The sequence below is a fragment of the Podarcis vaucheri genome, assembly GCF_965113315.1.
Source record: "Podarcis vaucheri genome assembly, chromosome: 1".
NCBI lineage: Eukaryota > Metazoa > Chordata > Lepidosauria > Squamata > Lacertidae > Podarcis > Podarcis vaucheri.
Window position 1 is genome coordinate 46,909,177 of NC_138759.1, and position 14,637 is coordinate 46,923,813.

At 42.8% G+C, this 14,637-nt stretch overlaps 1 protein-coding gene across 2 annotated transcripts; it reads left to right on the forward strand.

Annotated features, from left to right (window-relative positions):
- The first annotated feature begins 1,548 nt into the window (after positions 1 to 1,548).
- Positions 1,549 to 12,924, forward strand: LOC309528166 (photoreceptor outer segment membrane glycoprotein 2). Of its 2 annotated transcripts, XM_082215429.1 has the most exons (4): positions 1,549 to 1,863; positions 2,062 to 2,299; positions 9,644 to 9,890; positions 12,144 to 12,924. In XM_082215429.1, exons 1-4 carry the CDS (start codon positions 1,719 to 1,721, stop codon positions 12,402 to 12,404), a joined length of 891 nt encoding a protein of 296 aa, XP_082071555.1. In that variant the 5' UTR covers positions 1,549 to 1,718; the 3' UTR covers positions 12,405 to 12,924. The 2 variants fall into 2 exon arrangements, with proteins under 2 accessions (XP_082071555.1, XP_082071554.1); XM_082215428.1 differs by having other exon boundaries at positions 1,549 to 2,299.
- The last annotated feature ends 1,713 nt before the right edge of the window (positions 12,925 to 14,637 follow it).

Below are 14,637 nucleotides of genomic sequence, written 5' to 3' on the forward strand. Positions count from 1 at the left end.
ATTGTCCACAGGAAAAAGTCAGCGCTCTCCGGCAACAGCTATGCGGCTTTGCTCCGTGGAAGAAGCAATCAATTCGAAGCACCGCGCCGCTCACCCCACGTCGCTCCGGATCCCCGAAACCGGGTTTCCCCGCGAGTAGGGGAGGCGCAAAAGGTGCCAGCCGAATCCCACGTTCACAGGCTTCACCCGCCTGTGATTTTTAGTGGGTCTCCGCCTTCGCCGTGGCAGCCAGACCCGAATTTCCACGAGGCAAATTCCTCCCGATCAGAGGAATTCCGCCATTAATGGAGGCGCCAACCCGGAAGTCTCAATAAAAGGACACATTCTACTCATGTAAAAACACGCCGATTCCTGAACCGTCCACGGGGCAGATTGAGAAGGCGATTGGGCCGCATCTGGCCCACGGGTCTTAGGTTGCCTACCCCTGATTTAAGTGCTTTTTCAAAACATTGAATAGAGGAGAAAATTAAAAGCTTAGAACATTCCCACCTTTTAATCAGTTTCAGAACCATGGACTCATTAGCACAATTCAGAAGAAACTTCCCAAATCACATTGAAAGCTAAGTAATTTTAACATTTATGTGAGGAATTAAAACCAATGGGATTTATGTTTCTGGTTTTAACCCCCTATATGAGCCCATATGAGCCCAAAGGAATATGTTTCTACCCTACTGGATCGGCCGCAAATCAATCCCACCCAAATGCTATTGGAATCTACAACAGCAACCACGCCGGCCATTGGCCATACTAACAGGGCTGATGAGAAGTAGAGTGTGACAACATCTGAAAGGCCACTGTTTCCCGATCCCTGAACTAACCAGCATTCTCCATGGAAATCAGTGGGACTTACTTCCAAATAATGCATATATATATATATATATATATATATATATATATATATATGCTTTCGTAGATTTTCACGGGTACAGGAATGCAGGTTTTGGTGTCTTCGGGTGTCTTCCCGTGTAAGAGTCGGGGTGTCTGTGCGACGTTTCGACGAGGTCTCACTCGTCATCTTCAGAAGATGACGAGTGAGACCTCGTCGAAACGTCGCACAGACACCCCGACTCTTACACGGGAAGACACCCGAAGACACCAAAACCTGCATTCCTGTACCCGTGAAAATCTACGAAAGCAAATATCTCACCTCTACGGGGAGGAAACCTTCCAGCTGAAGAAGATGACGAGTGAGACCTCGTCGAAACGTCGCACAGACACCCCGACTCTTACACGGGAAGACACCCGAAGACACCAAAACCTGCATATATATATATATATATATATATATATATATATATATATATATATATATTTGCTTTCGTAGATTTTCACGGGTACAGGAATGCAGGTTTTGGTGTCTTCGGGTGTCTTCCCGTGTAAGAGTCGGGGTGTCTGTGCGACTCTTACACGGGAAGACACCCGAAGACACCAAAACCTGCATATATATATATATATATATATATATATATATATCATAAGACATAGCCCCAGTGTGAGACTGGCGTGAGAACTTGCAAGTTCTTGCAAGTCTTGGATAACATCTTAAGAGACTATACAGGATGCTAGAATGCACGTTATATTAATACACAGGAGAAAGGCAGTAATCTCTCTCTCTCTTTCTGTTTCACAGGCTTCTGCTATAGGCCTTTGCCCGTGCATCCTGATAATCTGATTAGGAGATTTTGTTGAGCAACACTTCTTTTCCTAACTCTGTGACCATGGCTGTCCTGAGAGTAAAATTCACCAAAACCAAGAGAGACAAATTGGCTCAAATCCTGTGGATCCTCAACTGGATTTCTGTGGTGTCTGGTGTAATTCTGTTCAGCCTGGGACTTTTCCTGAAGATCGAACTCAGAAAGCGAAGTGAGTTGATGGGCAAAGGGGATATTAACTCTGTCCCCAACATGCTAATATCTGTAGGGGTTGTAGCATGCATCATCAACTTTCTTGGAGGTAAAATCTGCTATGACTGCACAGACTCCAACAAATTCAACCGATGGAAGTTGTTTATGCTCCCTTATATTGTTTGCACGTTCTGCTTCACCTTCTGCATTTTGGTAGGTGCTGTCATGTGTTATACCATGAGAAATGAACTAGAGGAATCTCTGTATCTGGGGCTGAGGGACGCTATTAAGTTCTACAAGGACACAGACATTCCTGGAAGGTGCTTTTTAAAGAAAACCATTGACATATTACAAATCAGATTCCAATGCTGTGGAAACAACGGTTTCAGGGATTGGTTCGAAATTCAGTGGGTCTCAGTTCGCTATCTGGATATGGCTTCAAAGGATGTTCAAGAGTAAGTATTAAATGTATAATATTTTTTGATGTTGTCTCACAAAATCAGTTTTGGTTGAGCAAATGAATCTGAGTATATAAGAAGAAGAAGAGTTTGGATTTGATATCCCGCCTTTCACTCCCTTTAAGGAGTCTCAAAGCGGCTAACATTCTCCTTTCCCTTCCTCCCCCACAACAAAGACTCCGTGAGGTGAGTGGGGCTGAGAGACTTCAAAGAAGTGTGGCTGGCCCAAGGTCACCCAGCAGCTGCATGTGGAGGAGCGGAGACACGAACCCGGTTCCCCAGATTACGAGACTACTACCGCTCTTAACCACTACACCACACTGGCTCCCAACCGGGAAACACTAGGGAATGCCATGGTAGCCTAGAGAAAGCAATGAATTTAAGAGCAACCCAACTGAATCAGGCCAAAGGCTCATCTACTTCAGCATCCTGTTCTTCGAGTGGCCAACCAGATGCTTATGGGAATCTTACAAGTAAGACCTGACTGGAACAGCAGTCCTCCCACTTATGGTTCTCAGCGACTGATATTCAGAGGCATGCTTCCCCTGACAGTGACTAGCTTTATCTGTCATTGTTTTGCTTAATCTTCTTTTAAAAAACCATCCAAATTTGAGTTCATCAATACATCTTGTGGTGTGGAAGCAAATTCCATAGTTTAAATATATGCCCTGTGAAGAAGCTCTTTTTTTTGGTCTGTCCTGAAGCTTCTACCATTCAGCTACATTGGATGGCTCTGAATTCTAGTACTATATGAGAGATAACGACTTCTCCCTCTCTACGCCATGCATACTGTTAAACACTCTGTCATGCCCTCCTTAGTCACCTTTTCTCTAAACTAAAAAGCCCCAAATGTTATAAGCTTTCCTCATAGGGGAGGTGCCCCAGTCCTTGATCGTTTTGGTTGCCCTTTCCCAGCTCTATAATATCATTTTTGAAGGGAACCATCCAAGACGGTAACCAGGCAGGAGTGAAGTAGAGGCATAATTACTCATGGCACACAGTGATGCTGTTAAACTAATAAAGCAAATGTATTTAAATAGGACAAATATAATTTTAAAGAGAAGCGCCTAGTCTGTTGACATATAGAAATAAACAAAACCATTGTAAACTATTTAATTATCCCACTCTATTAGTCCAAAGACTTACATGGCTGCTTTCAATTTTAAAACAGTGCTAAAAATAAATCAAAACACACACAATAAATATTCAGAAGCAGCATCACAAACAAGGAAAAACCACATTCAGCTCAAGAGTAAAAGACCTAAAAGGCCTGGGCAAATGAAAAGGACTTCAGTTGTGTCAAAGAGACATTATTGTCAGCGCCAGGCTAGCTTCACTGGGGGGAACTATTCTACATCCAGGCTGCTGCAATGGATGTAGAAGAAGGTGGGGGAATTCAGTGAAAGATATATGAGGAAGAGCTTAACAGCTGAGCAATTTCATGCAGAATAAGAGGGTCCTTCAGAAACCCAGGTCTGCACTGCTTGCAAATTGAAAAGAAATATACTTCTTGGAAACAAACCAGTAGCCAATTCAACTGTTTCCAAAAGTGATATGTTTATGAGCTGTTCTACTAGTTGCCTAGTTAGGGATCTTGCTACTCTATTTTGCACCAAGTGAACTTTCCATTTTCCAGAGGAATAGCTGAGCTAGTTTGTTACAGCAAAAACAACATCAACCAAGTACAGTGGTGCCCCGCAAGACGAATGCCGCGCAAGATGAAAAACTCGCTAGATGAAAGGGTTTTTCGGTTTTTGCGTTGCTTCGCTAGACGAATTTCCCTATGGGCTTGTTTCGCAAGACGAAAACGTCTTGTGAGTTTGTTCGCTTTTTTCTTAAAGCCGCTTGAAGAGGCGTAGTTGCGACGGACCGTGCTTCGCAAGACGAAAAACATCGCAAGACAAAAAGACTCGCGGAATGAATTAATTGCGTCTTGCGAGGCACCACTGTACTGTGGCCACTTAAAGACTAACAAATGTATTACAGTATCGGTTTTTGTGGACTACAGTCCACTACACCAGATGCATGAAATCTGTATCCGTAACACAGGAGAAGACTGAATGCATCTGGACGGTTAAATCCTGTCAAAGGCAACTGTTGGTTTCTGTTTCCTTCACTGTGCAGCAAAGTGCTTGTCACAAGACAATGTTTACATTCCACAGTCAGAGCACTGTTGGGTTTTCCCACGGGAATGGGAAGCTGGATGTGACGTACACTGGCTTCCTGTTTTTCATCTGTTCTCTCTCGGTGTTCGAGGAGAAGGACGTGTTGCTTCTCTGCTCCAGCAGAGGCAAGATGCATATTTGTAATTTCTCAACAATGAACTGTAAATAAAGCAACTTAAAGCATGTGGCACGTACTATTCATCATTCCGTTGTGCAAATGGACTCTGCTATATCAACATTTTGGTTATGGGCCCAGAAAGACGTAAATCAAACTGAGGATTAAAGACTCCAGCAGCCGAGTCGGAATGCCGGCAGAGGTACAGAGGAACGGATCGCGTTATCTGCTCTGCGCGTCGAGTTTGATTGATGAAGGTATGTGCTCATGCTCCCCGGAGCAGCCTGGCAGCCTGCCAGCTACTAGTTTATGGTTTTATTGCTGGACTTTGAACTTTTAAAGCCGTTTTGCCGTGTTACAGGCAAGGCTCTAAAGGCACAAGCTCACAGGCTTGGATGGCTGGGAAATCGAAAGTACTTTTACAAGTGCTTTTGGCTGAAGCTGCAGAACTGTGACGCAGCTTGTTTTAAGCAGCAGAAAATGGCTAACGCAAAGCTGGTTAATGATTTTGGGATTCCTAAGCTCAATAAGAATAACTACACGGAGTGGGTGCTATATGCAGAGGCAGTTCTGCGGAAAGAAGGTCTGTTTAATGTTATTACAGACAACCCCCCAGCTCCAATTACAGCTGAATGGAATGCTAAGGATTCCAAAGCACGGGGAACGCTTACGTTGATAGTATCCCCAGAAGAGCTCTGTCTGTTGCGTGGAAAGACCACAGCCAGAGAAATTTGGGACACTTTAAGACAGGCTCACTTGAGGACAGAAGCTGGTTCCTCAATGTACTACTATGCCAAGCTGCATGATATGGCTCTTGCTGAAGGTGGAGATGTGCGTAAACACCTGATGGAGATGCAAAATCTGAGACATGAGTTGCAACAGAGAGGACTCAACTTTCCAGAGGCTGTGTATTCCTTCATGATACTACATTCTTTGGGTCCAAGTTGGGAGTCCGTTGCCACTCAGATTGCTGTTCAACCAACTGCTCAGCTCACAGTAAACTATGTTACTGCCGTGATCCAGAATGAAGCAGATCGCCGGGGTGCTAGCTGCATGGGTAAGGGGGAGTCTTCACAGACGTCATCCCAGAGTGCAGTGGAACCACCAGAGGGCGCCAAAGCTTTGAAGGCAGTGAAATGCTACTCGTGTGGACGTCTAGGCCATATGAAGAGGGAATGCAAATATCCCAGGGCCAAGACAGAGCAGCGCAGCGGAGGTTCAGCGCGTGGAACAGGCCAAAGCAAAGGCAAAGGTCCGGTGTCCAGGACAACGCAGCACAAGGCAATGGTCTCACGCTTCACTCCAAAGGTCGCAAAGGTCCAGAAGACGTCTAGATCTTTCTTCGTTGTTGATTCAGCAGCTACACACCACATGTGCAACGATAAGAGACTGTTCGTGTCTTTTACACCGCAGGAAGGTGCGATTCACCAGGCGGATGACCACACGATTCCCAGTCAAGGCTACGGAACTGTTGTTCTTCACAGTTTGGACTTAGAGATACATGATGTACTTTATGTTCCAGATGCTACACACAATTTACTCAGCGTTATGCAGCTGAATGAACGGAACATTGACGTATCCTTCAAGAACAAGAAATGCACCATCACAAAGAAAGACGATTATGTATTGCATGCTGAATGTGTTGATCGTTTGTTTGTTTTGTATTATGATGATGTTGTGCAGAATGATACTTGTTGCATTGCAGGTTCTAACAAAAGTTTGCATGCAGGATGTATTCATGATTTTCACCGAAAATTTGGTCATTTGCATTTTGAGGCAGTATCTAAAATGCCTACCTTGGTTGAAGGTATGACTATTAAACCCTGCAGGTACCACATGAAGTGCAAGGCATGCGCAGCAAACAAGGTGAAAATGGCTGCGAAAGGTAAGGTGTCTAGTAGGCATGCTACAGAACCATACCAGATTGTTCATGCTGATTTAGTCGGTCCACTATCGCCCTCTTTAGGTGGCAATAGGTTCTTCATGGTTCTCATTGATGCATTTTCTAGGTATATTTATGTGTATAATCTCAAGCAGAAATCAGAGGCTTTTCCAAGGTTCAAGGAATTCTGTGCTTGGTTGGAAAATGTGCATGGTAAGAAGATAAAAATTCTTTTCACAGATCGCGGGGGAGAATTCACTTCTCAGCAGTTTGAAGCTTTTCTGACTGAGAAAGGAATTCAACACGATTTGTCCAGTCCTCGCTCGCCATGGCAGAATGGGCTTTGCGAAAGGGCAAATCAAACATTGCTTCAAGGGTTAAAAACCTTGCTGCATGATGCAAATCTTCCAGAGAGTTATTGGGCCGAAGCTCTCTCGTGTTTTCTTTACAGTTACAATCGCAGGTTATCTTCAGCGATTGGTTGTACCCCCTATGAGAAGATGTTTGGCAAGAAACCATACATCAAACACATGAGAATTTTTGGTTCTGATATGTGGATTCATTCACCACAAAGCTCCAAATTAGGCAAACGTGGTTTGCATGGTATCTTTCTAGGTTATCAGAAAGGTTCTTACAGAATAATGATGACTGACTCTAAGACAATTAAGCTCACAAGAAGTGTTGAGTACAATGCCAAGTGGGGGGAGAACGTGGGAATTTTCCAATGTTATCCTGATGACAGTGATGAGACTGAGGATAAGCAACAACAACCCACACCCACTGATGAAGGTTCTGATTCTGAGTCTGAAACTGAATCGGATACTTCAGAGGATTTCAAGAGTGCGAAAGCATCTATGCGACCCTCTGAAAGTTCTGATCAGGAATTGGAAGAACCATTGTTCACAATAGGCCACTTTTCTCCTAAGAAGGAAGAGGAAAGTGTTGAAGACCAAAGGCTGATTCGCAGGTCACAAAGAGCCACAAAAGGCAGACCTCCAAAGAGATTTGCTGATGAATATGCTAAGACAGCAGTAGCAGATGTTAAAAGCTCCAAGAAGGTATTTGAACCTTCAAGTTTCCAAGAAATCCAAGATTTGGATTCTAAGGAAGCTGAGCCTTGGTTAAATGCTATGAAGGCTGAGCTTGATTCCTTAGAAAAGAACAAAACTTGGGAACTAGTTCCAGTAGTTCCAGGAATGAAACTGCTTGGAAGCAAATGGGTCTTCAAAGCGAAGACTGATCAAAATGGCAAGATAGTCAGACACAAAGCCAGATTGGTAGCCAGAGGTTTTGCACAGGTACCAGGTGAAGACTATCACGAGACCTACTCACCCACGGTGAGATATGAGAGCATTAGGCTCATGCTCAAGCTAGCTGCAGAGGAGAATCTACACATTAGTCACCACGATGTAAATACAGCGTTTTTGTACGGATCTCTAGGTGAATCACTTTATATGCTTCCACCTGATGGCGTACAGGTAAAACAGGGATTTGTTTGTGCTCTGAAGAAGTCTCTTTATGGTCTCAAACAAAGTGCACGGTGTTGGCACACAAAACTCACTGAAGCATTGTTTTCTCTAGGTTTTCAGCAAGGAAAAGCTGATCCATGTGTGTTTGTCAAAGAGGAGGGGCAAAAGAAGCTGTATTGTTTGTTTTATGTTGATGATATTTTATTCTTTTGGAAAGATGTCACAATGTACAATAATGCCCTAGCTCAACTGAAAGAGCACTTTGACATGAAAGATCTTGGTGAGGTAAATAATTACCTATCTCTGGAAATAGAGAAAGATCAAAGTGGTAACATTCTAGTACACCAGTCACGGAAAATTGCTGATGTGTTAAGCAAACTAAACCTGATGGATGCTAACCCTGTAGACACACCGATGACAACAGGTTATCAGGTAGAAGACACTGAAGAAGCATTTTCTGACACTACACTGTACAGAAGTGTGCTAGGCAAGCTAAACTTCATTGCCAGATGTTCAAGACCTGACATTGCTGTTAGCTGTAATTTGCTAAGCAGACAAGTTAACAATCCTACTGTTAAGGATTGGAAAGCTCTGAAACGCATAGCACGCTATTTGAAAGGCACTATGCATTACAGACTGAGATTTAACAATCAGAAGTCTGGTGGTCTTGAGATTTTTGCAGATGCAAGTTTTGGAAGTGACACTACAGACAGGAAAAGTACGTCTGGAGTTTGCTACATGTACAATCAGGGTCTATTTGATTGGTCATGCAAGAAGCAAACAACAATTAGCTTAAGTACTTGTGAAGCTGAACTAAATGCACTGTCTTATTCACTTAAAGATTGTGAATGGTTGTTACAATTGTGCAAAGACATGAAAATTCCTGTCAGATGTCCAATCCAGGTTTACCAGGACAACAAAGCATGTTTGGCTTTGCTGAATTCGGAAGGTTGTAAGCAAAGCACGAAGCACTTGCAATTGAAGGTGCAACATGCTAGGGAACATATTCAGAAGGGACTCGTAACGGTGTCCTATATGCCAGGTAATGAAATTCCTGCTGATGTATTGTCCAAGATTATATCAAGGGATCAACACTGTACCTATGTACAGAAGTTGGGTTTGTACTGATATTGTACGAACACGCTGCCCAGTGATGTTCACAGAAAGGGGGAGGATGTTGGTTTCTGTTTCCTTCACTGTGCAGCAAAGTGCTTGTCACAAGACAATGTTTACATTCCACAGTCAGAGCACTGTTGGGTTTTCCCACGGGAATGGGAAGCTGGATGTGACGTACACTGGCTTCCTGTTTTTCATCTGTTCTCTCTCGGTGTTCGAGGAGAAGGACGTGTTGCTTCTCTGCTCCAGCAGAGGCAAGATGCATATTTGTAATTTCTCAACAATGAACTGTAAATAAAGCAACTTAAAGCATGTGGCACGTACTATTCATCATTCCGTTGTGCAAATGGACTCTGCTATATCAACAGCAACACCTTTAAGCACATTTTAAACACATTGTCCCCCCTCAAAGAATTCTGGGCACTGTAATTTGTTAAGGATTGCTGGGCATTGTAAGGGTAAACGACAGTGCCCGGAATTCTCTGAGGGGAGGAAATGTGCCCTGAATGTGCTTTGAGGATGGAGTGTGTCCACACTAGCAAGCTGACCTATTTACTACTCTCACAGTGTCTATTTTCCAAATCTTTGTTGCAGCCGCCTAAAAAGCAACGTCGATGGGAAGTTCTTGGTGGATGGAGTCCCCTTCAGTTGTTGCAACCCAATCTCACCCCGGCCCTGCATCCAGTATCAGCTAACAAACAATACAGCTCACTACAACTATGATTTTATGACAGAAGAACTTAATATTTGGATGAGAGGATGCAGGGAAGCCCTACTGGATTATTACACTGACATCATGAGATCCATCGGTATCACTGTGCTCCTCATCTGGTTGTTTGAGGTAAAATATTACAGCACAACTTTCAGAGCTTCTTGTTTCGCAAGTGCTATGATGAATGCAGTCCTCCAGGCCTTTCTGACCCTTGAGGCTCTCCATAGGCAATGGCCCTCACTGGACCTGATGTGTTTAAGCACCATAAATGCTTTGGGCTGACTGGAATGTGCCCTTGAGCTGTGGTGCCTCTTGTTCGGCTGGACAGAGGGGTGTGGGTGTGTAGAAATATGAATAGATTTGAATTGTTGGTTTTCTTATATATATATAAGAAATATATTGAATTGTTGGTTTTTAAAATATATATATAATTGAATTGTTGGGTGTGTGTGTGTGTGTGTGTGTATTTCACTGTTTATGGAGGAAGTAACATGCAGTATTAAATATTCATCAGGCTTTAAAGTATGTAAGAATAAGATTCCTTAAAATTCATCAGGTTGTTCTTTTTTGGGGGGAGGGAACAGGACGTTCCAGCAACACACCTCTCCTTTTCACGGTCTCCTTTAATGTAGGGCAAATAACAAGTCTGTGACAAATAAAAGCTTCTTATGTCTGATGATGCTCACAAGTAACAGTGACCTTTTGAGTCTGGGGCATCCAAAAATACCAGCAATTTTATCCCTTACTATGCTTGCTGTAAAGCTACATCAAGGCAGAAAAGGTTCTAGCTGAAGACTAAAAGCACAATAACAGTAGCCTCGCCACTAGATAATTCCTAAAATTTTCAATTGGCATTGGGACAAAGTCTAAACTACCTCAGACTTAACTTTCTGAAAACAATTAAGGGTCTCAAATGTGTGTACCTGGGGTTAATACATTCAGATAATGCACAGAAAGGTGAACCAAAAGGAGATATAGTAATAATAATAATAATAATAATAATAATAATAATAATAATAATAATATATTTATATGTCACCCATCTGACTGGGTTGCCCCAGCCACTCTGGGCACCTTCCAATAAGTTAAAACATAGTAAGACATCAAACATCTGAAGGCAGGCAAGTTTTTTTTAATGCTTGATGTCTTCTAAAATTCAGATAGTTGTTTATTTCCTTGACATTTGATGGGAGGGCGTTCCACAGGGCAGGCGCCACTACTAAGAAGGCCCTCTGCCTGGTTCCCTGTAACCTCACTTCTCGCAGTGAGGGAATCACCAGAAGGCTCATGGAGCTGGACCTCAGTGTCTGGGCTGAGCAATGAGGGTGGAGACACTCCTTCAGGTATGAAGGGCCGAAAATGTACGAAAGGGATTGAGGCAGAAAATACTCAAAATCAGTGTTGTGTTATGTTTTGCTAATTCTCAATTGGCTAGTTTGTCTTTTGAGAGGGAGGGAGGAGAAGGAGAGAGAGAGAGAGAGAGGGAGAGAGGGAGAGAAAGAGGAGGAATATAGGAGGGCCATTGTGGAGGTCCTGGGAGAGAATGGAGTATAAGAAGCTGCTTCATACCATATGCTTCATCTAGCTCAGTCTTGTCTACACTGACTTGGTTGTGGATCTCTAGGATTTCAAAGTGTTCCTTTCTGGCTCTATCTGGACATGTTGGGGATTGAACCTGGTATCTTCTGCATGCAAAGTACATGCTCTGTCAATGAGCCATAAAGGTAAAGGTACCCCTGACCATTAGGTCCAGTCACGGACGACTCTGAGGTTGCGGTGCTCATCTCGCTCTGCGTTTGTCCGCAGACAGCTTCCGGGTCATGTGGCCAGCATGACTAAGCTGCTTCTTGCGAAACAGAGCAGCGCATGGAAACGCCATTTACGTTCCCGCCGGAGTGGTACCTATTTATATACTTGCACTTGACATGCTTTTGAACTGCCAGGTGGGCAGGAGCTGGGACCGAACAACGGGAGCTCACCTCATCGCAGGGATTTGAACCGCCAACCTTCTGATTGGCAAGCCCTAGGCTCTGTGGTTTAGACCACAGCGCCACCCGCGTCCCTCAGTGAGCCATATCCCACCCTTTATGTAAGATAAAGCATGACACCACCTAGCTGCGCTGGTAGCATGCTTCACTTGGAAATCCTCATCTTTTAGTGTATAATAAAATTTGAGAAAGCCAAGAAATTCATTGCTAAAATATTCCATTAAGCCTAACATTAAAACATTAATAGTAAATAATTTAAATACAAAGAACAGAATTGCAACACTAAGCAATTCCAGTTCCCAGTAGTCATAACAGTATTCTTAATAAGCGTTTATTTCTTTTTTTCATTGGTTAATGGTTTGTAATGTTAATTTGGTTCTTTTTCTCTCTCTAGCTGTCTGTGCTTACTGGAGTTCGTTACCTTCAAACAGCAATGAGGAATGTTCTCCTCCTGGGTGATCCGCAGTGTGACTCAGATGGTTGGTTGCTTGAGAACAGCTTTGTAGAAACTGCCAAAAACAACATCAACATCATTAAGAATCTTGGCAAGGCTAATCAGATATCAACGGTTTCAGGGAACGACCCTAACATGGACATTAAAACTGCAAACCACAGTCCAGAGAATGTTCCAACAAAATCAATCCCCACAGTTTAACTGGATGCAGCACTCAAGACTTCTAATATGGTTTGGCATCACAGTCACTACTGTGCATTTTTGCTGTGTGTTTTTCCCAACAGGTGAGAATAAAATGAGAATCCAAAGAATGGAATCAGTAAATCACATCCTGGTAACAAGACAAAACATAAGGACTTTTGGCAGAGGGTAGAACTTCAATGTACTTACCCAGTTTCTGAATTTACAGTGTTACCTAGTTCTACACAGCTCTTCTCTCTCTCTTTTACAATGCACATAGAATGATGGTTTGGAATTTGCAATGTTTTCCCCCCTTCTTTTACTCTAAATATGTTATGCCCAGTGTTTATGAAATGTGAACACCAGGAAGATAACTGCATTGCTGTATGAAACAGACTGAACACTATATAGCTTTAGGAGTGGTGGGTTTTTAAATCATTTATCACTCAGTCTTTTTGTAGGTCAAGTTGTTCCTATATTTTGCAGTGACTGTACCTGCCTAAAGCACAGCTTTCTAAAATTCCCAAGTCCACTTTCTGCACTTTCGTCACAAAAAAAGCTTGTTATATCATCTGAATATATTTTATCTTAATGTGACAGAAGTATCTTTATTCACTTAACTGCTGTAAGGCTGCCTTAACTGAATGCAATTTATTGTCACTGTAAGTTTTGAACTTACAACGCTTCAAACCTGTTTCTTTAACAGGTTTTTCCATCTCCGCCGTATTAAGCAGTTGGCCCCTTACCTTTCTCGCCCTGATCTGGCCACAGTGATCCATGCGACGGTCACCTCCAGGCATGATTATTGTAACTCGCTCTACGTGGGGCTGCCTTTGAAGCTGACCCAGAAACTCCAGTGGGTGCAGAATGCTGCAGCGAGACTCCTTATGGGGTCCTTGCCACGGGATCACATTCATCCAGTGCTTTACCAACTGCACTGGCTCCCGGTGGAGTACAGGTTCAAGTTTAAGGTGCTGGTTTTGACCTTTAAAGCCCTACTCGGCCTAGGACCCACATACCTACGGGCCCGTATCTCCTGGTATGCCCCATGGAGGACCTTAAGGTCCACAAATGACAACACTTTGGAGGTCCCAAGCCACAAGATGGTTAGATTGGTCTCAACTAAGGCCAGGATCCTTTCAGTTCTGGCCCCGACTTGGTGGAACGCTCTGTCACAAGAGACTAGGGCTCTGCGGGACTTGACATCTTTCCACAGGGCCTGCAAGACAGAGCTGTTCCGCCTGGCCTTTGGTTTGGACTCAGTCTGACCCTTATGTTTCCCTCCCTTTATGGTTTTGATCCATGGGCTACTTTTAAAATGAGGCTGCATTTAAAATTGCATTTTAACCTGTATTTTAAATTGCTCCCCCCTTATGTTTTTATTGTAATTTTACTGCTGTTAGCTGCCCTGAGGGTGGGGTATAAATAAATTTTTATCTGGCTGGGGAGGGCGGGGTATACATATTTTTTATTATTATTAACTTGTAATTTGAAAGCATATCATTCAGGGCAGTTATAAATTTGCATTCTGAAATAGGGCTCCCTCATAAAGGTGCTAAAGTGAATAAAGGTTGGCCTCAAATCCCAAACGAATAATGAAGTTAGAGAGAGAGAGAAAGAAGGTTCCAGGAACAGAAATGAAACCACAGTGGACCTTACAATATAGAATTTAGCATACACTAAAATATGTGCATGTTGTGAGTAACAACTAGCAGATAGCAACTTTGCAGTATGTAATTCAGAACTAGGTATCAAATAAAAACACTTTCAAGTCTTTATAGATATTTATTAGCAATGGTGACTAAGTGAATAAAAAATTCAATTTTTTTTCTAGAAAAATAGGTGCCGGTACTCACCATGAAGTTGTTACAGTAAGTGCCACACTTTTAACAACAAAAAGAGGTGCCGGTACTGCGTACCCTCAAGTACCCCTGGGGAAAACACTGGTTATGCTGCTAGGTACCAGTAGCTCAGAATTTAAATTTTGAAAATATGCGAATGCATTAATATTTCACTCTGCTCTTTTTCAAAAAATCCCAGAAGTTACAGACTGAAAAAGAAAGAGATTATGCTCTCTATCTTATCGAAAACTATATTAGTATAGTTTTTGTAAATATAATGTTTGGTTTGCACTTGCAAAGGGTGAAAATGTCCAAATAAAATCAATCCATTTAAATTACATGAAAGTGTACATTTGTGTGTGTCCATTCATTCTTCTATAAGGATACTAGGAGAAATTCCACCCTGCTTCCTC